Source organism: Medicago truncatula, chromosome 3, assembly GCF_003473485.1.
Source record: "Medicago truncatula cultivar Jemalong A17 chromosome 3, MtrunA17r5.0-ANR, whole genome shotgun sequence".
In the NCBI taxonomy this organism is placed as follows: domain Eukaryota; kingdom Viridiplantae; phylum Streptophyta; class Magnoliopsida; order Fabales; family Fabaceae; genus Medicago; species Medicago truncatula.
This window is the reverse complement of record NC_053044.1, coordinates 42,136,855-42,158,528: the sequence shown is the minus strand read 5'-3', so window position 1 is coordinate 42,158,528 and position 21,674 is coordinate 42,136,855. Positions and strand designations below refer to the sequence as shown.

The following is a 21,674-nucleotide window of genomic DNA, read 5'->3' as shown; positions in this document are numbered from 1 at the left end:
TTTTTGAGTAAATTTACCTATTCAATTATTTAAGTTTGTTACAATTAAATTTGTTTATTTTTTCTTACAGAGCTATTGAAATTTTCTATTTCTTGTCTTATACTTTTTTTTTAAGGAATTTCTTCTATTCTTATACTTAAAATTCTTATTTTTTGTTTAGACTAATAATTAAATCTTCTTACACCCAAATTTATTAAGTGATTGACCATTTTCCTTTAGACTACTATAAAAAATCATACAAAACGAATATTATGGAGTTTATACTAAATTTATGACTTGGAAAATCTTCAAATCAACTTGCATCTCAAAATCTATCATAAACTCCTCAAATATAGAAAATGAGAATACAAAAAATTAAGTAGAAAGTTATGGTGTTTTGTTCTTTCTTTACTAGCTAAGCAAGAATTAGGAATCTCCCTTCACCATGAGACATAATTAACCTTCATAAAGTAAATCTAACCCAAAAAAAAATTCAATAAATTACACATGCCTGTACAACTCTTCATCCATTTCAAGTCTAAAAAATAAGCAGCCATTTACATGAGAACATGAGTGAGAGGGGTGATAAAAAGCAAGATCCCCAGAAGATTTACATTCTAAAACTAACACTGGTAAACGGAATAGCTTTTGCTTTTCCATAGAAAACTAAGAGCTTTCCCCACTTTTCTTCTAGATATTGATTTACTTAGAGGTTTTGTTTCTCGAGGAGGCATGGACAAATCACCAGCTTCAGGTGAACAGTCTTGAGTATTAGCAGGTGAATGGTCTCGCTGTCGCTGCTCTCGAAAGAGCATCAAGAGTTTCTGGGCTTTCTCTCTTCCTCTTGAGGTACCATTTACCGTTATCGACACCAATGCAGGTATAGCGCCTTCTTGCAGGACCATCTCACAACATTTCTCACTTCTGTTGCATAATATTAGGAGGCAAGACACAGCCTGTTCCTGCTCTATGGATTCACCAGTATCGAGTATAGAAGCCAATGTGCTTATCAGTTCAGGATTCAACATCATTTCCTCTCTTCCTTCGTGAGAAACTGCCAAATTAACCAAAACAGCTATGCATTTTTCAGTCCATGAGCACTCGGCCTGGCCTACAAGAAGGGATTGTAGGCCATTGATGATGCCAGATGAAAGGAGGTTCGAAATATTTGAGGGTACGGTAGAAATATTATACAGTGCATGGAGGGCATCTAGCTTGCACTGGACTTCTATCTTAGTTCCAAGCATCTGTATTAGGAACTGCACGGCCTGACTCACGCCAATCATATGCTTGGCTTCTTCAAGGCAAGAAAGATTAAGATACAGGGCGGTTGCACAACTGTACGAACTGGTGCATGAAATCATTTCCTCCAACAACGATAAGATTCCCGCTGATATCATAAGTTCCTTATTTCTGTTGAAGAAAAAGTGATCAAGTTTATGTTAATGAATTGCACTAAAGAAAAGAAAGAACAAAAGAAATAAAATAGCAACCATTATGCTAATTCAGAAATAATTATTGGAACTTAATTCTTCTATTTCTTCAAAAAAATATTTAGTCCAGTTTAACATTCGAACGTCCTAAATAAAAGTTGAAATTCAATAGGTGACAGCGTTATTTTCAGCATGCACTTGTGAACTATGCTCGTCTTCTCTGCATTTTCGACCTTGAGCACTAGGAATAATAATGATGACTGTTTTAAATTTGTGAACATATACAAAGTAGATTCACATTACTGTTCAAATCTAAAAACATTTAAGTCCTACCTGTTGTTATTCACAGCCAGGTTGAACAAAGCCATAGCTCCATTTTCCAGAGCCATCGCATTCCCTTCATGCACAGCTGATTGAAGAAACTGAAAAAGTGCTTCAACAAATCCATTAGCCCCCATAAAAATCCTGGCTTCCTCATCATCCCGCAGCAACAGTCTTAACTGCTCTACCACTTTACACTTCCTTTTCCAATTGTTCCCTTCGGTCAATACTTTCAGTAAACTAAGATACTTCTCACTGTCTTCCTCTTCCTGTGCAGAGAAACTTTCAGTTACATTTCCCTCAGTTTTCTCTAAGATACTGTTCTCTTCAAGTGGAACAACTTTGACACCCTTCAATTTGCAAGAGTTGACACTGTTTACAGATCTTGAATTAATGGATTCGGAATCTGATAATGCCAATCTCCAGTAGTTAAAATCAAGAGATTCGGGAGGGCCTTCGGGAATAGGGATTCTATTCTGTTCACACCAACTAGCCACAAGACCCTTGACACAGTAATTAGGAGTCAAAGAAAGATGTGCAAGTTTCTGTTGAGTTTTTGGGCAGGTGTTGTGGCCATCATTGAACCATTTTTCTATACAAGCTCTTTCATATGTCTGCCCAGAAGCAATTATAACAGGATCGCTCATAAGTTGCAGTGAGATTGGACACCTTAACTCTTCTGGTGGAAGGGGCATTTGACCTGATTTCTTATTGTTAGGTTTAAAATTAAAGGAACCAAGTTTTGATATCTGTCTATCAAAGACTTGACAATGACCACCAGGAACGACGTTGGGAGAGCAAGATTGAACGGTCGGAGAACAAGGTTGAGAACCCTGAGAATCATTATCGTCAGAGAACTCACTTCTAAATAACTTGGAGTATTTCCTCATAAGGTGTAATAGATATGCAATAATTGATTCCTTCCTCTTGTCTTCTTCGGCTCGAGCCCTTTCAATGAGCTTTTTTAAAGCTCTTCTTTCGGTGAGAGCTGCTCTGGAAGATGTGATTCCAAGTCTAGTAGCAGCCATATGAAAACACTCAAGTTCACTACTATCATTAGAGTTGTTAAACTTTCTATCCTGCTGAAGCAATGCAATTAAATCATCCCCAACTTGCTTCTCCGATGGATCAAGCGCAAACACCATGCCAGCAATTTCGTTCACAATTTCATCAATCTGAACAGAGGTAAATTCACAAAGAAAAAATAATCAAACTCGGAGTCTGAACAATCTAAACAATGACCATGATAAGCAAATATACCATATGTGCATGTACATTCACATATTAGCATAAGTCTTAAGAAAGCTGAAACCAGAATATAGCAAACGAGGTGGCATTCGGTTATTTTGGAAAGAATTAATTCAGAGAATAAATAGGTTCCACTTGCTCATACATCGAACACAAAATTAACAAAGGCTGAGATAGATCGTTCCTTAATTGAACAAGATAATGAATCTAGAATCAAATATAAATGAAATTCAAACACGAAAAGAGAAACTATACAACCATATCGTTGAAATTTATCACCTGATACCCAATGGATTGGGAAACAATATCTTCCACCAGCTTAAGACTATCTACAAGAGCACACTTGGCCTTCTCAAATTTGAGAAGAACAGAGTCCCCAGTTATTGCCTGCATCATAAGTAAAGTTATTGTAAGATACTTTAAAAATGTATTTCAGATTAAATTAAATAACCTCACCAACCAACATAAGAAAATAAGTATGAGGTGCTACTGTAAATTAGATAAAACTTACCATACTAAAAGGCAAAATCATAAAATAAAAGTGATATCAGACAACAATAGTCATACCAAGTAAAGTTTACTACACTCTGAGCAATGCTTAAGTACATTCTTCGCCTTCTCTAATGCTACATGCAGTGAACATAATGCCTGAATTCCAGATTTGCTCCTAGGCCTAGCAGCTTCTAAAGAAGGAAATAATGACAATACTTTACAATATATTGCAGAAAGACTTCTGCACATTTCTGCATGTAACTGCATAAGATAAGAGATGCATTGGTTAGAAGATAATATGTTGCAGTCAGAAAATTACTCAAATAAAACGTCCAACATTTCACCAAAAACAAAAGTCGAACAGAATATGAAACGATGGGCAGAAAAAGCATGGTAGAGAATGAATGCAAAATATTTGCTCTATATTTTTAGTTTGGCATGCAATTCAACGCATTTTCTTAAAATCTTTCTAAGTAAATGTAAAACAAAATGTTAAACAATTAATACTTAAGCAAGTTGACTGCTTGTCCTTAATTTATACCGTTGCATAAGGACTTGGTCACTTTTCTTTTACTCCCCTCACCGATAAAATCATAACTAGCAACTAACATTTGCCATTAGAAAAGTTATGTCATACCTTGGCATCGCTTGCGGCAAAGAAACTTTCTTCAACCTCAGAAACATCCATCATTCACATCCACTGTGTAAACTTGGGTCCTAAATGATCTCAATTGTATCCAGATTTAATCAAGAAAGAAATCAACTTATAGTTTTGGCCTATTGGGGTGATAAACAAACTGCTTCAGCCTGCTTAGAATTAAAACAAAAAAATGCATCAGCAAATACCATAATTAAGTGATTTTAATATTATCTTCGTAAAAAACTGCATCAACGCATATCACTACTACATTAAATCTCATGCTATTTTATTTATGCAGTGACCACAGTTTTTTTTTTTAATGTACAACATAACCAAGACAAAGATGAACTCAAATCACAGAAGCATTAGATTTGCAATGCCCTTATTATAATTAAAGAGGAATAAATAACCATCACTTTCTGATTAGTGTTTTCATCATTTCCTCTCCAACCAAATAGACCACAGAAATGATTAACAATTCAAATTAATTTGTCAATGACATCGTCAAAAGAAAAGAAAAAACTGTAGAAAAAGCAAAAGTTTCATAATAGACCGTTTAAACCAAAGATTAAACACAAAAAGTGGAAAATGTAAACAAATCAAATTGAACATTTTCCATTGAAGGAAACAATTAATGTTGATAAGAAAATAATTTCAAAGCAAATAAAATTAACCAATATACATTTTATTTAAAACCATAATTCACAGCTAGGACATTGTCTCAAACAATATCACCTTCAGCAACAGAAATGTGATTTAGATATCAGATTAGAATGATAATTAGGGTTTTGAAGGAAGGTTTACCCGCAAAAAAGAAGAGAGAAGAATCACAATCATATCATTTTAAGCCAATGAGAATGAAAATTCAGAAAAATGATACACACAAAAATTAGGTATTGTTTCGATCTATGTATGAGAGTTTTTGTGTTTGAGAGACAGAGAGGCATTGAGGTAAGAACAGAACAACGAATTGTTGAGAAGACAGAGAGGACAACAAAGAGAAAGAAGGAGGAAGGGAGGGATAGGAAAAATATGCAGATTTGGTTACTACCACTCCCTTCTTCGTTATGGCGTAAATTCTAAATAAACTATATATATTATATGGATTTTTTATTTTTTTTTAAGGATATATGGATTTTATTAGAAATGGGGTTTAAGTTAATTGATTGTATTATTATTATTATTGACTAAAAAAAGCTATAGTTTAATTGTTCACGAGTCTTAGCTCAGTCCGATTAAAATGTTAAAATTATTAGATCAAACTTAGGATCAAAATTTCTTGAAAGAAAACAAAAAATTTAGGATCAAAGTTTATATTTCACTTCTATGTGAAGCTTATAACAACTTTATTATTTTGTCTATCTAAAAAAATGGTTTAATTAATTATTGTACACATAGATCAAATCATGTATTATCGTATCAACTTATGAAGAGATTGATTCGTATAAATTGTTATGTACAAAGCTATTTCACAATACATACATTAGGTAATTGATTCAAAAAATAATAATATGTTGTTATAAACTATGTAAAAAAAAATACATACATTCAATAATATATGTTGTTATATCAATTAATGAATATAAGTTGTCGTATTTTTTTAAAAAAAAATATTGTATTTATTAATTGACGTGAAAACATACATTCAATAATACTATTTCCCACACAAAATTAATTATACTTTCACTGTTTTTAAATAATAATCGTTTAAGGTTTGTGCACGATTATTAAGGAAGATTTCAATGGTAAAATTAGTACTATCATTTACTAAATATTCTTATTAATTGTAGTTAGTTGAGTAATTAAGTTAGATGAAATTCAATAAATAAGAGTATTATAAAGTGACAATTATTTTAAGAAAAAAAAAATGTCAAAGAGACAATTATTATAAGATGGATGGAGTATTTTTTTTAAGGGTCTTGTTAACGAGTGCCCCCGAAGTACTCTTTAAGAATTCAAAAAGAAAAAATTATTTTATAAAAATGTCAAATATTTTGATTTCCGATGCATTGATTACACATATTTGTATGATAAATTGTCATTTAAAGGTTTTAACTAATGTGTCGGAAGCACGGTAAAAATTTCCTTTTTTTAATGTCTAAAATATCATAGAATTTGAGACCGAGTATATGGTAAAATAACTGTATTAATTAAAATTAAATGAGGGAAATTTGGATTTATAAGAATGAAATGAATGCTGTTATATCTCTTTCCCCCGCTTCACCGGCCGACAGTTGCCGACCTCCTTGTTTGTCGCTTAGCAGACTTGTCATAAATCATTCATAATACTTGCTTCCTGACAAATTTGTCCTTTTCACTTCTTCTTTTTTTTATGAGATTTATTTTATTTTTTAAAATAATAATAACTATTGTACTAAAATCTTTAGAATTACTCTTTAGGATCTGCCAGACAGCTACTTTATATATGATTTTATTTTGGCAATTAATTTAAGTGGTACGTTATTTAAGTACAGTCATAAATAAATGTAAAAAAAATGGAATCATGCATTATTTCAGTCTTATATTGTCTTATAGTAATTTTGTATGTCAAAAAATGATAAGTACTTTGCAATCCAACGTGTTGGGTGGTGATGAATTGGACTACATGGTCACATGGAAAAGCATATGGGTCATTTAAAATTTAAGTAGATTCATGTGCTTTGCAACAAAAAAAAAAAAAAGTAGATTCATGTGCTTCAAATATTATACCTCATATTTTGTTTTTAGAAAATTCAAACTCATGTATACTTTTGTTGTATGTATGTGCAAGATTTATCTCCAAGTTCTTTGGCAATTAAGAATATTCTTTAAATTAAATCTCTTTTTCCTTTTATTTTTCTAAGATACATATTTCACTAGACACTCGTGTGAATGCTAACCTTGTTTGATAACTGAAACTATAATCTAGAAAGAAATTAGAGAAATAAAGCAAAATGATATCAAAATTGAAAGGGTGCCCAAAAAGCTTTAGCATGTGGTGTTGGTGCATCACAAAAATCATACCACGGGTTTACCTAATCCTGCAAATTTGGTGCTTCACAAAAATCATGGCGGGATGCTAGAAAAGTTAATTTACTGAACGTGTAAGAGCACTTTCATGTCTTCCAGAATTAAAAAAATGACAAACGTCATTATGGAAACTAGGCAGATCCAAAACAACAAGAACCACCAAAGTTAGATCTCAGATCCACCTAAAATAAATAATTGATAGTACACCCTTAATTAGAGTCATCTACACCATTTTGAGAAATTGATCACAATGTTGTTAAAAACAAGTCATCGACACATTCCAATAAACTATTTATATATTTGATTTATTAACTTGTACTTTAAGAGCACAGGTTAGCATTTCTCATAAATTAATAGGGCCGACTCAAGAGTAAAGCCACTAAAACTTTCGCTTTAGACCTCCAAATAATAAATTATTTTTCATTAAATATTACAAGCAAAATGGCCTTATAGTCGAACAAAAATAGCCTCATATATTCAAAATTGTTTTAAATTTCACTTACTTTTAAAAATTATTAGGTCGGTCCTATAAACCAATCGAATCCCATGAACTATCTGTAGTTTGTTTCATGAACTTTTTATAGGTGTGTTTTGCTGTATATCAAATCCACATTTCATGCGTACATTATTTTTAGGGTTAATAGTGTTTTACCCCCTGTAATATATGTCATTTTTTATTTTATCCCAGGTAAAATATTTTTTTTGGATTTCGTCCTTGTAATCTGAAGATTTTTGGTTTTGGACCTTCGTGAATTTTGACCGTACAAAATCGAAGATATGGCAGGGGGTAAACCAAAATTTGTTCAAATTAGCAGAGGGGTAAACCGAAATTTGCTCAAATTATAAGGGGGTAAACCTAGATTTGCTCATATTACAGGGGGTGAAATTTTCTATGAAGGTTCAAAACCAAAAAATCTTCAAATTACAAGGATGAAATTCAAAAAAAAAATATTTTACAGAAAAAAAAAATCGAAAATAACCTATATTACCCAGGGTAAAACACTATTAACCCTTTTTTTTTTTATAACAAAAATACAATACCTGTAGTTTTTATCTTATTCAAAAAAGTCTTAAAAAATTGTTTATTAGATAGTCACTCAATTGTTTAATGACTTAACTCATTTTTTTCATACAAGTAACTAGTATTGAATATTGACCAAGATATTTAGTTTTTGTGAATAAATAGTTTATGCTAATGACAAGCTACCAATATGTATTTTGTGGTAATTTAAAAAACAGAGATTTTGGTAATTTAAAGTTGGACCAAGAGATAAATGAGTAAATGTCATGTATTATTATGAATATGAATATGATGATGAACGTTCATTTATAAATAAGTATTCCTATAATTATAACTATACTAATTAACTATAATTTTTAGTTTATTGAAAAAAAGAATTAGCTAAAAAAAATATCTGCATAAAGACTAATGAGTACAACAAGACGAGTGAGAGTTTTTCCCAGCTAGAAATTTCCATCCTTGTATTGTAGTATCATGGGATGTTGGTGGGGGCAGGTAGAGTATAGATCGACTAGGTAGGTTTAGTTTTGTTTTGTGTTGAACAGTCAAATGTAATGGCAGTGAATGTGTCCACATAGTCGTACGGACAACAGGATTTCACATAAATTTAATTATTAGCCTCTATAATTGAATAAAAAATGTGGACCCAGAAGCATTCCATGACTCCATACTGTTGTGTTTAAAACCGCAAATATCAGTTGACCACTGACATCGGCCCTAATAATCATAGTACCCCACGGCAGGCATCCGTAATTTTAGGATGGATGTGTCTGTGACTCTGTGTTTTTCTTCATTCACAGTGAAAAGGTCTCACTGCTATTTGAAGCTTCAAGCTGTAAGATCTCACTTCTCTAGAAATAGAATGGGGCGCGCAGTTTAGAAATTAGAAATTTAAAATTTAAATATTGGTTAAAGGGACCATTGATTTGACTTATGTTGAGTTTATTTGAACTTTTTTGTTTGCAATCCTATTTGTAGTAGTGTGTGAGTGACTTTATGAATAAGAAACTTATCACTGCTTAGGGTTTTATCTAATAAGCACAATCATATTGATATGTATTTTTATAAACTCTTCAAGAATGGTTGAATCACATGTGTAAATTGTTAGCTTGGATTTAAATTCGTTCCAAAATTATTGATAATGGTTCAGACAAACTTATTGTGAGGTCAAATGTATGAAATAAGTTGTGAAAAAAGCCCGTGACATTGTTCAAAAGATAATTTCAACTTATTTCCACAAGTACTTTAAGATGGTGGCGTTTAGTTTGGACCAATGGGAATATTGGTCCATCATGGACCAATTTTTTCCATCACTAGATTAGATCAAGTGACTAAACTTATCATGGTCTAGCAGCACCAAATCCAACCCATTAGCTCTATCTCCCTCATACTTTTTATCTCTCCCACGATTCCATTCTCTTTTAAAATTTCACCTCATTTGTTGATAACTTTCCCCTTCTTCTTCACTGCCTCATCTGAAACCAGAAAAAGACCAGGAACTCCAATTTGGGGGTGAGAAAAAAACTCCGAATCTGGACATAACGTGAAGAAGTGACGAAATTTTGTATTAAAAAATGGAAGCATCAAAAAGTTTATTTTTAATGATGTCTACATATCTTAACTTGTGGTGGTTGGAGTGAATTGAGGGGTGATGCTGGTGAGTAAACATCTAGATGATCGATGTTAATTTGGTAATGTAAAGTCCAAAAAAATTGACAATAGATGAGCACAAGAATGAGGAATGGAAAGGTTGGTGATGGTGTATCAAAGGAGAGAGATACAGGAAGAGTGTGAGAGCAACTCATGTGCAAATGGACTACCATAAAATCTATACATCCTATTTGATCAATGGTTTAAGTTAATTGGTTCAAGTTAGACCAATTTTTCAATGGTCCAAATTAAACTTTACCCTTTAGAGGTGGCGTTTAGTTTAGAAGATAACTAATGAAAATAACTTATAGTTTATACAAAAATTGATCCTTTTCGGACTAGAGATTTAAGATCTAGAGGTTGATTAACAATAAAAATGATGGTGATAAATTAGCTATGGACAGTGGAGGATGGTGTGCCTAGTGGTAGAGCAAAAAAAAAATAGTTTGGGTGGGCCATAAAAATAAACTATAATATATCTATACACAAAAGTTATGATTTAATAATAATCAAACACAAAGTTGACCATCAAAAAATTAATTTGCATACCTTAAAAATTCAAAATAATTATCTATACATTTCGAATGACTTGAAAGTGTGATAATAACTCATACTGAGATGGAGAAGAAGGTGTGACACAATATAATTTTACTTAAAATTTAAATATATGTATTAATTCACCTTAAAAATAATATATTTTTCTAGCGGGGTGGGTCCTAGCCCACCCGAGCCCAAGAGTGGCTCCGCTAATGGGTGTACCTACAAAGCACTAACGATCAAGCAAGTAAGGATCGTCAGTGTGTTGATTTTAGGGTTTGGAATAGTGGACTCTAGCGTCACGAAATGAAAGGAAATCATCTACCGTCTCGACATGGTTGTATGTGTTGTTTGTTCGAGGGCTAGACTCCTATGATAAGGGTTTTTAAAGAGATTTCATGTACGGGATATTCGTTTATCCTATGTGTACTTGACGAAAAAGTACGGTAAAGAGAATTAGGGTTTTCTTCGTATACTAGGGTTTTAGACTGATTATTCGATAGGTGAGAGTGTTCTTAAGGGTGGTATTTATAGCCTCTTATGGGCTTGGGTTTTGGTTGCTTAGTCTCCAAGTAATAGGGGTATTTACGTATTTAAGGGCGGTTTCTAGAACATTCTAGAGGTTATTGAGGCGGCGCCATGGACAATGCGCGCCCGGGGCCCTAGGCCTCCTTTCAAGGGTGTTTAACGCCTTCTTAAGGTCTTTAGAGTCCTTTTGGAGGTCTTTCAGGTCCTTAGGAATATTATGACGGTCCACTATGGGTGAAAGCGTTTTGTTGGGGTAACCCATCTAAAAAACAAGATTTCTCTAACAAGGTGGAACAGTGGTAGCGATAATGAGATTGGGAACTACTTTTCCATCTCATTCCTACACGGGATAGAGGAGAGTCAATGTGTCCTTTGTCACGGGGGTCGTGTCTTCCCACAGATCTCACACATGATCTTTGGCTCCTAGACTACGGCCTTGGATGGCAATTACTACAATATCCTTTATATGTGGGCCTTGGAAACCTAAATAGGTGGTGAAAATATGGATATAGAACTCTGAACAAACAGATAAAGGAGAATGTTGCTTCATCTTCTTACATGATCGTGTGTTGATAAGGGTCTAGGTTTTCAGCAATGATCGATGTAAGTTTACACCATTCGTTCTTGATGTGAGTTAGACTTTCACCTTGCTCTATACTTATATGAGATTCTTGTTGGACGGTTGTCCACAAATCACAAAAGAGGTTGTTAGCCTCCAAGGCACCGTTGAAAGGTGGAATCCGCTGGATATCTAGGTTTCGAGGAGGAATTCCTTAGTTCCAAAGAGGGATTTCTTAGTTCGCAGGTTGGTCCAAATTTGCTTCAAGGGATGACGACTACACGTTAGTGTCGTCAACTTGGTGGAGGTTGCAGTCGTCGAATCTTACCATTTGTTGTCTCGTGTAGGCACATAAATTTGAGAACAAAGTAGTGGTGAAAACGTTAAACATGTTTCCCAAAAACAACACCACTGATCCTTACTAGACCTAAAATATGCTGTTTGGAGGTTGATTGAGGATGAAGATGATGATAATTGATTGATTGCTACAAAAACAATTTCATTTTATTTTTATTATAAAAATAACTCGTACATAAGGGATTATCTTTTTTAGTGGTGGCCGAGATTCGAATCCCGAATATTGCATATTTTATGCATCGTCTCTATCAATTGAGCTAAGCTCACGAGGACGCTATACAAGGGATTATCATGATAACTATCTGAGCTACAGGAAGCCAATAAGTTGTTTATCTAACATGGCACAACCATTTACAAATGTTTTAGCTAGTTGCATTTTGGAATTATTATTTCTTTAAAAGACCCTATATGCGAAACTTATATACACCAGGTGCAATTGTGGTATTGAACTTGTTGGCAACCATATTAAATGGTTTTTTTTTAGATTACCCTCTCTTGTTTAGAGGATATTTACCCTCTCATGATATCAACCAATCAAAATGTAATATACATTGACAACATTAAATATCATAAATGAGTCAATTTTTTCTAAAAAAAATCTATTATAATCATAAGATAACTTTTTATATTTTTAATTTTTATTTAATTATAGACATGATTACATTAGAGGTCATTTATCTTATTTATTTGTAACACTTTGATCCTTTATCTTTATTTTTTTTCGTTTAGGTCTTTTATCTCTTATAAAAGCACATATACATCCTTTTTCTCATATATTTTTTTTAAAAAATACATAATTTTATTTTTTAAAATATATTATTATTAAAAATGAAAAAAAAAATCCAGAAATATGATGAAGATGTTCATCATCTTCATCTTCTTCCTTTGAATCTTCATCATCTTCATTGAATCAAAAAAATTTCTACACAAATATCATGAATTAATGTTATATTCACCTAAAATCTTCTTTTAAACACAAAAATGAAAACCATGTAGAGAAAGAGATTTAGTTTCATCGCAAAAAAAAATAAAATGTCACACCGTATATTATTATTATTATTATTATTATTATTATTATTATTTTCTAACTCAATATTCAAACCCGACATAAAAATAACCCCAAAATTGAGAGCAGCTTTGCACATCAATTTTGTTGTTTCCAGAACAATCTTAACTTTCGTAAAGCCTAACCCTTCCGCCAGTGACTAAACCTCCACCATCCGCCTTGCAACATTTGTGAAATTAAGGTTTTGATTTTTGTGTTTAAAAGAAGATTTGAGGTGAATATAACATTAATTCACGATATTTGGAGATATATTTTAGTAGAATTTTTATTTTATTTAAAGAAGATGATGAAGATTCAAAGGAAGAAGATGAAGATGATGAACATTCATCATATTTATGGATTTTTTTTCATTTTTAATAAAAAAAATGAGAAAAAAGATGCATATGTGCTTCTAAGAGAGATAAAGGACCTAAACGGGAAAAAATAAAGATAAAGGATCAAAATGTTACAAATAAATAAGATAAAAGACCCATAATGTAATCTTGCCTTAATTATATTCAGGTGTTCAATCTTAATTAATTTACACTACATGACTGACTTAGAACAATTAAAATTTCACATCAAATTTCTTTCATCTGAATGTATTTAAATTTATCAGTCATATTCATAAAATTTCTTCTTCTCATTTTGATTGTTCAATTTTGTCGTTCCCAACTGCCGCATTTTTCAATTTTCGTGAGAATCATTGTCGTTCGTTTGATTCCGAATATCGTGAGAATTGTCGTTATTTCCAGTACCATGTCAGGTATGGTGACTTGATTTTTCTTTTTGATTTGATTTTTCTTGGTTGTGAGGTAGTTAATTATAACAATTGAGTAAGTCATCTGTTGTACTTTGAGGGCTGCTAGCAGGTGTTGCCGCTGTGATGTTGTGGGAGTCTGCTAGCATTTTTTTGGTTGCTGCTGAAATGGTTATGTGATGAGGTTTTTGTTCTTTTGTTTGGACTTAAAGGATTTGGCTGATAGAGAGGCAGGTCTATGCGTGTTATCAGATTTTATTAGGTTGACTGCTTAAATAAAAAAATAAGTCACGATACCTGATGCAGTTCTAGAAACAACGACAATTCTCACTATAATTGAAAACTGCGACAGTTTGGAACGACAAAATTGAACAATCAAAATGGGAAGAAGAATGAAAAAGAAACAAGAATTGATCAATAGGAAAGAATAAAGAAGAAGAAATTTGAATGAAGGAGATGCTTTTGTTCTCACGTTCGGAGTTATGGAATGGAAGAAATTTTATGAATGTAAGTGATGAATTTAAGGACATCCAGATGAAAGAAATTTGATGTAAAATTTTATTTGTTATAATGGTGAAAATTAATTAAGATTGAACACCTTAATATAAAAAAAAAAAATCATTTGTTGTTTCAAAAAAAAATTAAATAAAAATTAAAAGTATTAAAAGTTACCTTATGATTAAGATTAACCGTCCTCCAAAAAAAAGATTAACTCTTTTTATTTTTAGAAAAAATCTACTCATTTATTTGACATTTAATGTTACTTATGTATATTACATTTTGATTAATTTATATCATGAAAGGGTAATTATCCTCTAAACAAGAGAGGATAACGTAGGCCTTACCGTTTGTCATCACAACCTTTTATCATACCCGTTGTCCTTACAAGGCACAATTTGAATTTATTGCACCAGGCACAGTATTTATTTACTATTAGATCAACAAGGCTTATCATATTTAACGGCACACTTTCTTCTACCCTGAATAGTTTTCTTCTTTTTCGGCCACACTAGAGTTTTTTGTGCCTATCTAAAAATCAATTTTCATTTCCCTCCCAATCTCCCCAGTTTCAATGGATTGTATTAAAGTAAGAGGTTTCCTTTTCTAGGTATCCTTAGCAAATGGAACTACGATCATGCTTCTGATTGGTTTCAATTTGAGTTGGAGAATGTGGATGATCTTTTTTCCTTCTTTTGTTGTTGAAGTCGATGAATGGTTACTGAGTTGATAAAATGTCTTATTAAGTTGTCAAGGAGCTATATTGGTGACAAGTTTACAAAGTGACTAGACAGAGATGAATTTGTGGCAAGGTTTCAACGTCCGTCCTACTTCAGTTTGATCGCCTCTCTCCTCCTCTATTTCCATTATTTTTATTTCACTACAATTATCACTATGAAGAATTATTTTTGGTTATATGCAGACATCAATTGAAATTTAGATTTAGGCATAGAGTTGTGTGTGTCAGGAAGATGAACAGGGGAATGAGGAAAAAGATGGAGAAAAAAACCAGTGTGCTGGGTTTAGGATATTTTACTGAAACCTTATCATTCAATGGTAAGGAAGATTTATGTTTTGTGAACAACCTATATAACTTATACATTCGGACAATTGCCAAGATTCGAAACTAATGCAAGTAAAAATATAAGCTAAATTAATCACCACTCCACTAAAATCAACTGTAAAAAACAAAAAAATTATTCGTATATGCATCACTATTTGTCCCTACATGAAGTTCGATCAAATTATGTGACTGTTTGTCCTAATATTTTAAAAATTAGACTAGAGATTATGAAGGCAGTGGAAAACAGGAGAAAGGGGATTTGATATGTGTTTCTAAATTTTAAAAAACATATTGCTTTGTTGACAATTATTGCTTAGGACCTTATGTTGACAAGGTTTCTTTCATACAAAATTAAATTTTAGAGCTTATTTATCAAAATATTTAACTTCGTTTAAGGTACATAAAAATAAAGTGAAATTAAATAATAAAGAATTTGGTCTAAAACAAAATGTAAATACCAACAATGGATTAATCCAAGTGGTAAATGACTTGGGGACCTTGAATATATGGTCAATGGTTCGATTTATGGTTCATGTGTATGAAAAAAAATTAGTTAGGAGGGGAGAACCTACCTTGTACGCCCCATTAGTTCCTCGACGGAGATTAGTCGTTCCAAAACGGCGATGAAAAATTCGTATCAATATCATGATAATCCCAAAATAAGATACAAATAAAACATAAAGGGAAATAGATCAAACTCATTGGCTAATCCGTTCTACGGATGTAAATGAATATTTGTGGGTACGAATACTATGATATATGTGTCTGTCCCGTTGAAAAAATATGATATTTGTGCCCTCCGCCTCCGCGCAAACATCTATTAAACATGTAATCCACAAATTTTAAAGTATCCGACGATATTACATATATTCATAAATAAAATTTTAAAAAAATGTTTTTTTGTTAATTCTTTTATATTTACAAAAAAATTAACAACAAAAGTTCATCACGTTTAGGGATGGCAATGGGTAGGGTACTATAGTACCCATCCCCATATCCGCATTTGTGAAAAATGCCTGTACCCGTGTCCGTACCCTCGTGGGCAAAAACTTTAGTGCCCTTCCCCATACCCTATGGACACTTAAGTGTCCATACCCGCACTCATTACCCGCACTTTAGCCATGAAAAGATAATAAAAATCACCACACTTGAATCAACTTACGAAATAATATGAATCGTAATATTTAACTAAATAAAAAAACATCCAAATTATTCCCAGAAAGAAAAAAAAATAGATACCTTACATCAGTTATACGTTAAAAAGTTGTAGTTGCATGTTAAAATCATAATAAATTGTTACTAAAGTTTTTATTAATCTGTTTTAGGTTTAAGGTTAGGCTTAAATAGTTAAATTTATTAATTAATTGTACACCAAAAATAAATAAATTATTTATAATATTATATAAATACATATATGTGGGTTGCGGGGCTGGGTAGTACAGTGCCCATACCCGTGCCCATACCCAAATAAATTTGCGGGTAATTACCCATACCCAAGCCCGGACCCATGAAAGCGGAGTTTTATCCTACCCATCGCAGATATTTTTTGCGGGTGCTCATAGGGTCTGGATCCAATTGTCATCCCTAATCACGTTTATTTTCTTCTTTTTTGTCAAAATATATTAATCATTTAACAAAAACAAAATCCCTTGATTCAAGAAAAACATAAATAAATAGTAATACTATTGGTTTGTTTTGGAGGAGAATTGAAGCATCATCTAATAGATTAATTCGTAAATTTTATTAAAGAATTGTAATGGCTTAGTGGTCGGTTGTATATTATAAAAGAATTGTAATGGCTTAGTGGTTGGTTGTACATTATGTTTTACCGCTGAACCATTGCGAGATGTCTATAACATTTATATGCAACTAACACTTTTGATTGTTATATTAGTACATACAATTTTTGACAAAAATATCCGAGGCCCCAAAACTGTGAGACCGAAACTCCTTAGCTCACGTTACACTTTCCAATGGCCGAGCCTGACTATAAGTGTGGAGAAACGAGAAATTTAATATTTGAACTCTGATCTCCGCATACTAATATTGATTAAGTTATCAAATGAATTGCATTTATAATTAACATAAAAAAAAAGTTGCACTTATAAGACTGTTTTTTTTTTTTTTAATAAAGTGTTACAAGTCCTTATTAATCTTATATTAGAAAATTACTAAATTAAAATTTCATAACCATTGGTAAAAAAAATAATAATCTCATACAGTTGAAAAATATTTTGAACACAATATCCAAATTCAATTTAGCAGCGCATATTTAGAAATAATTATTTAATCCAAAAATTAATTTGATTGGGAAAATTTCGACTCAAGTTCTCAAATGAGAAATGATATTTGCACAATTATTATGTGATAATTTTTGGACAATTTTCTCTCTCATATTCACATAAAATTCTTATTCTCTCTTTTCCTTTTTCTCTCTCCATTATTTTTGACTATTAAAAAGAAAAAAAAAGTAAGATTGTTACAAAGTTATCATCAATTAAATGTACAAATATCACTACTCTCTCAAATACCCTAGAGACAAAGGAAAAATTAACAATTAAGAAAGGCAACACTTCCATCCAACCGAAAAGTGATTCTTCCTTCCGGGAAAATAACAACAACGATTCTAATTTTTCACGCTCACAGGGATCAACGGTTACTCTTCTGGATTCAGGTAATTTTTCCCTTCTTCTAGGTCCTTTTTTCCTACAAAAGTGTAGATCTATTCTTAATCCAGGTTTCATCGATTCTCGCATTAATTCTTGGTAATAATCTCATAACAATTACAGATATTAAGGATCTACTAATTTTCTGTCATGATTTTCTAGGTTACAAGTTTAGTTACCTTTTTACTATTAATCTCAATTCAGATTGTATCGCCATAATCTTCAAACTTTTTCGTTGTTTCTGTGTGCCTCACATTGATTACTGGAATTATTGCATCTTGTTCTGCATCATGATTCTAATGTGATTGCTAATTGCATCTTTTGTAGATTGAAGAAGAAGAAGGTGAAGACTGGTGAATTCTAAGAATACGTTAACATGGTGAGGAAACTGTAAATTCTGAGTCACTTTGGTATTCGTTTTTGGAATGGTGGCGTGTTTGACAAAACCACGGTGGCGTGTTTGACAAAACCACGGTGGCACTGTGATTTTGTTGAAGCTCCAAAGTGTAGTTTTTGCGAAATTACGGTGGCTCCAATGCTTTTGACATTTGTTTGGTATTTTGTTTCAGTCTGCGCTTTTCAATTTCCATTCATTTCTTACTGTCATACTTTTGGGAATATGTGCCTGCACTTTCTTCAAGATGCAATTTCCAGCAATCCTTGAGCAGAGAACTGGGTAAATACGATATACTTCTATATCTCTTTCCATGTATAATATGAATCCAAATACTCTTATGTCTTATGGTTTCTGCTGTAGTATATCTTAAACCAGCATTGTCGAATAGCAGCTGTAGTGGTGCTATAGGGTAGCGGAATTTGAACAAACCGCTAGTGTTTTGCAATACACGATTTAGTACAAAGTGTTGTCAAATAGCGGCTATAGCACTCTAGTGTTGTGAAATTTGAACAAATCACTTTTTTCTACAAGAGAAGTGATATTTGGACAACCATTTTGTGACAACTCTCTCTCATACTCACATTATGTTTTTATTCTCTCTCTTCGTTTTTCTCTCTATTGTTTTTGACCAATAAGAAGATAGAAAAAGAAAGTTGTCATAAATGGTTGTACAAATATCACTACTCTTTCTGCAATCTTCAATTGACAACGAGTTGTTTTCAACATGGGTTAAACATAGTGGATGCAGGCTTATCACGTGACCCCTAAAAATAATCCCTTTATTAGTTTTTATGAGCATTTTTAAGTTCTCTCAAAATTGAGGATTTTAAATATCCATGCAAAGGGAAAGAAAATCATTTTATAACCCTCCGTTCCTTTCCCGCAACCTTCCTGATTCCTTTTGCAAGTGTTTGTTAATATGGATATTTGAATTTTACATCTTCATTTAAAAATGATCTCTTCTATACACAAATCACTTTTTCTTAACCATTAGATATTTATTTTGCACTAGTGGTTTCATTCTTCATAATGGAATTTTAGAACTTGCTGAACTAACAGAATTGATGACATGTGTTTTCCTGACAGATTTCGCGGTTTCTTCTGGAAGGCGGCAAGAATAGGTAGATGTCTCCTATTTGATTTGCTACTGCCTCAATTATCATTTTATGTCTATTTTTATATTCGCTTTTAAAGTCTGTTTGTGTTTTTATTCAAACTCTGGAAAGAGATTGTAGTGAAAAATAAGGGGTGAAAGGAGTCATAGTTTGGGTCCAGGTTTCCCTTGAAGTTTTATTTAGCTTTCTTCTGTGATATTTTTATACCTTCTATCCATTTGGGTCAAACAACATAGTTGTATTGTATACTTGTGTTAATGACCTACACCCCTATTGGCAGGTTGTTTGCGACAGCGGTTACTAGTATTCTAGCTTTCCCTTGTAGTTCTTGAATGTCATTGTCTCACATTTAATGCTGCACAAGCATGTTGGGATTCCTTGTGAAATAGATTGTCATTGTTATAATATTTTAATACAAAAAAAGATGCTACGAAGTAAGCGAGAGAAAAAAAATTCATGAGGTGTGGAACCTGTCAGAGATATTATCTTGATCATGCTTGTATGGTTATTTACACAGGTGAGCGTTTAAGCCCGTGGGTAGCTATGGGTTGTTTCATGATGGGTGTTTCAATAATCTTCTTCTAAGCTTCGATTCTGTCTACTCAATAGTAAGTTGTCTCTTTCCTTTATCTAATCTAATGATACTAGTAAAATAAACGTAATGTTAAGACGTAAATGTGCTTAATTAGTATTTTTTTGCCTTGAAATATAAAAAAAAAAAAAAAAAGTTTGTAAACCATATATGGGTGTGGCACCTTTCAATGGAGATCTGTTGGTTCGTAGTACTGCCTGTTACTTGATCATCCAAGTGATTTGTATGCATGAATTTTTCTTTACAGATGTGCAGAAGTTGATAAGTTTGTACTTTATAACTCTGATGATATGGGAATTTACTGACAGATCCAATTTGTTCAATAAATAGAATCAGTTGTGTGAAACATATTTTGTCAAAGCATTAAGCATGTATATCTTGTGATATCAGCACAAAGGTAGCCCTGAATGGATGTTTTTTGATGCTTATGGGAAGCTTACCATTAACTTCAATTTCCTTTTAGGACTTCCTCCAGGGAAGTGGATAGCTTACCAAGAATGCTCTTCTATATTGAAGACTCGTGGTCTTTTTTTTTTTTTTTTTGTAGAAATTCCTATCCTGGTTTTCTCTTCTTCCATACCTTAAAGGCTAAAGTCTTTCAATCCTTTCTGAATTGTTATTCATGGTAGCATTCAGCCGGAACGGGGTGTTGGATATCTTGGGTAGCAGCTAGCAAAAGGAAAGCCCATAAGTAGAATAAGCTAATTTGAGGATTGAAATAAGTGTAACATTTTTACATCTGCTATAGTAGTATAACAAGTTCCACATGGTGATAGTCAACACTAATAATTATAAATTTTATCTTTGCAGGGGGCATCTGTTCTATGCTCTGCTACAGTTTTGTATGCTACATGGTCTGCAGTTCTACAGTGTGATAGTTTGTACCTAAAATTATTCCATTGGAGCCCCTGAAACTCCATTATTTAGCTTTCTTTTCAGTATAGCAGCCCAAATCTGGTTAACCAATTATTCTCTTTATAACTTTATCTAACTTTAACTCCTTTTCAGTATGCAATTGTATTTGTAGAGTTTGCTTGCCCTTTCCTTAGGAATTAGTTGAATTTTTTTCTGTTTGTCTCTTTAGCATGCTTTATTTGAAGGAATTCATATATCTACTCTCTACATTACTTAACTTTTGCGGTTTATAGCATTTTAACTTTGCTTCGAAATATCGAGTATTTTAGAAACTCAAATATAATCGACACTTTTCTTCTAAATATACTCCCAAGATACTGAGAGTAGATTAGATGCGTAAATATGGAAATTTGTAATATTAGATATGACTAGTTTGGTCCAGTATACATCAAGTGAGTAGTTTATATCGTTGTGACTTGGTATCATCTTCAAGCTCACTTACTAAACCCTTAATTTATCCATTTCCTGTATTTGATTTAGAGTTACACTGCTGATGTCAATGCTTTTACACCCTGTAAAAAAATCCATGCTTTTGCACAAATTGAAAGTCTCTGTTTATGTAAAACTATTTACAAATCGATGGTGTCGGGAGATTATTAACAATAAATAATCAGGATTTAGATTGGATTGATTACTTGGGTGGATACCATTGGCACTTAAATGATTTTTTGTTGTTGGAAAACTAGAACAAAATACAAGCGTGAAGCTTCTTGCCAAACGCTGGAACATTGTGTCAAAAATCATTTTATGAACGTGACTTCCCTTGTTAACATGTCCAATACCAATAGGGATTAGTAATTAAAACTAAACCATTTTCTATTGTATGAAATTCTATTCTGTTAGTGTTTT

The 21,674-nt window shown here is 32.4% G+C and overlaps 2 protein-coding genes across 2 annotated transcripts; one reads left to right on the top strand and one right to left on the bottom strand.

The window, feature by feature from the left end:
• Positions 1-332: 332 nt before the first annotated feature.
• LOC11442685 (U-box domain-containing protein 6) lies at positions 333-5,190 on the bottom strand. Its single transcript, XM_003601760.4, has 6 exons — positions 4,918-5,190; positions 4,111-4,280; positions 3,549-3,734; positions 3,261-3,368; positions 1,746-2,908; positions 333-1,392 (listed from the first exon to the last, which is right to left on the bottom strand). The coding sequence occupies exons 2-6, from the start codon at positions 4,162-4,164 to the stop codon at positions 603-605; spliced, it is 2,301 nt and encodes a 766-aa protein (XP_003601808.1). The 5' UTR covers positions 4,165-4,280; positions 4,918-5,190; the 3' UTR covers positions 333-602.
• Positions 5,191-17,652: 12,462 nt separating this feature from the next.
• Positions 17,653-21,039, top strand: LOC11435681 (protein kish). Its single transcript, XM_003601759.4, has 6 exons — positions 17,653-17,814; positions 18,134-18,185; positions 18,376-18,482; positions 19,290-19,324; positions 19,836-19,926; positions 20,721-21,039. The coding sequence occupies exons 2-5, from the start codon at positions 18,183-18,185 to the stop codon at positions 19,901-19,903; spliced, it is 213 nt and encodes a 70-aa protein (XP_003601807.1). The 5' UTR covers positions 17,653-17,814; positions 18,134-18,182; the 3' UTR covers positions 19,904-19,926; positions 20,721-21,039.
• Positions 21,040-21,674: the final 635 nt, after the last annotated feature.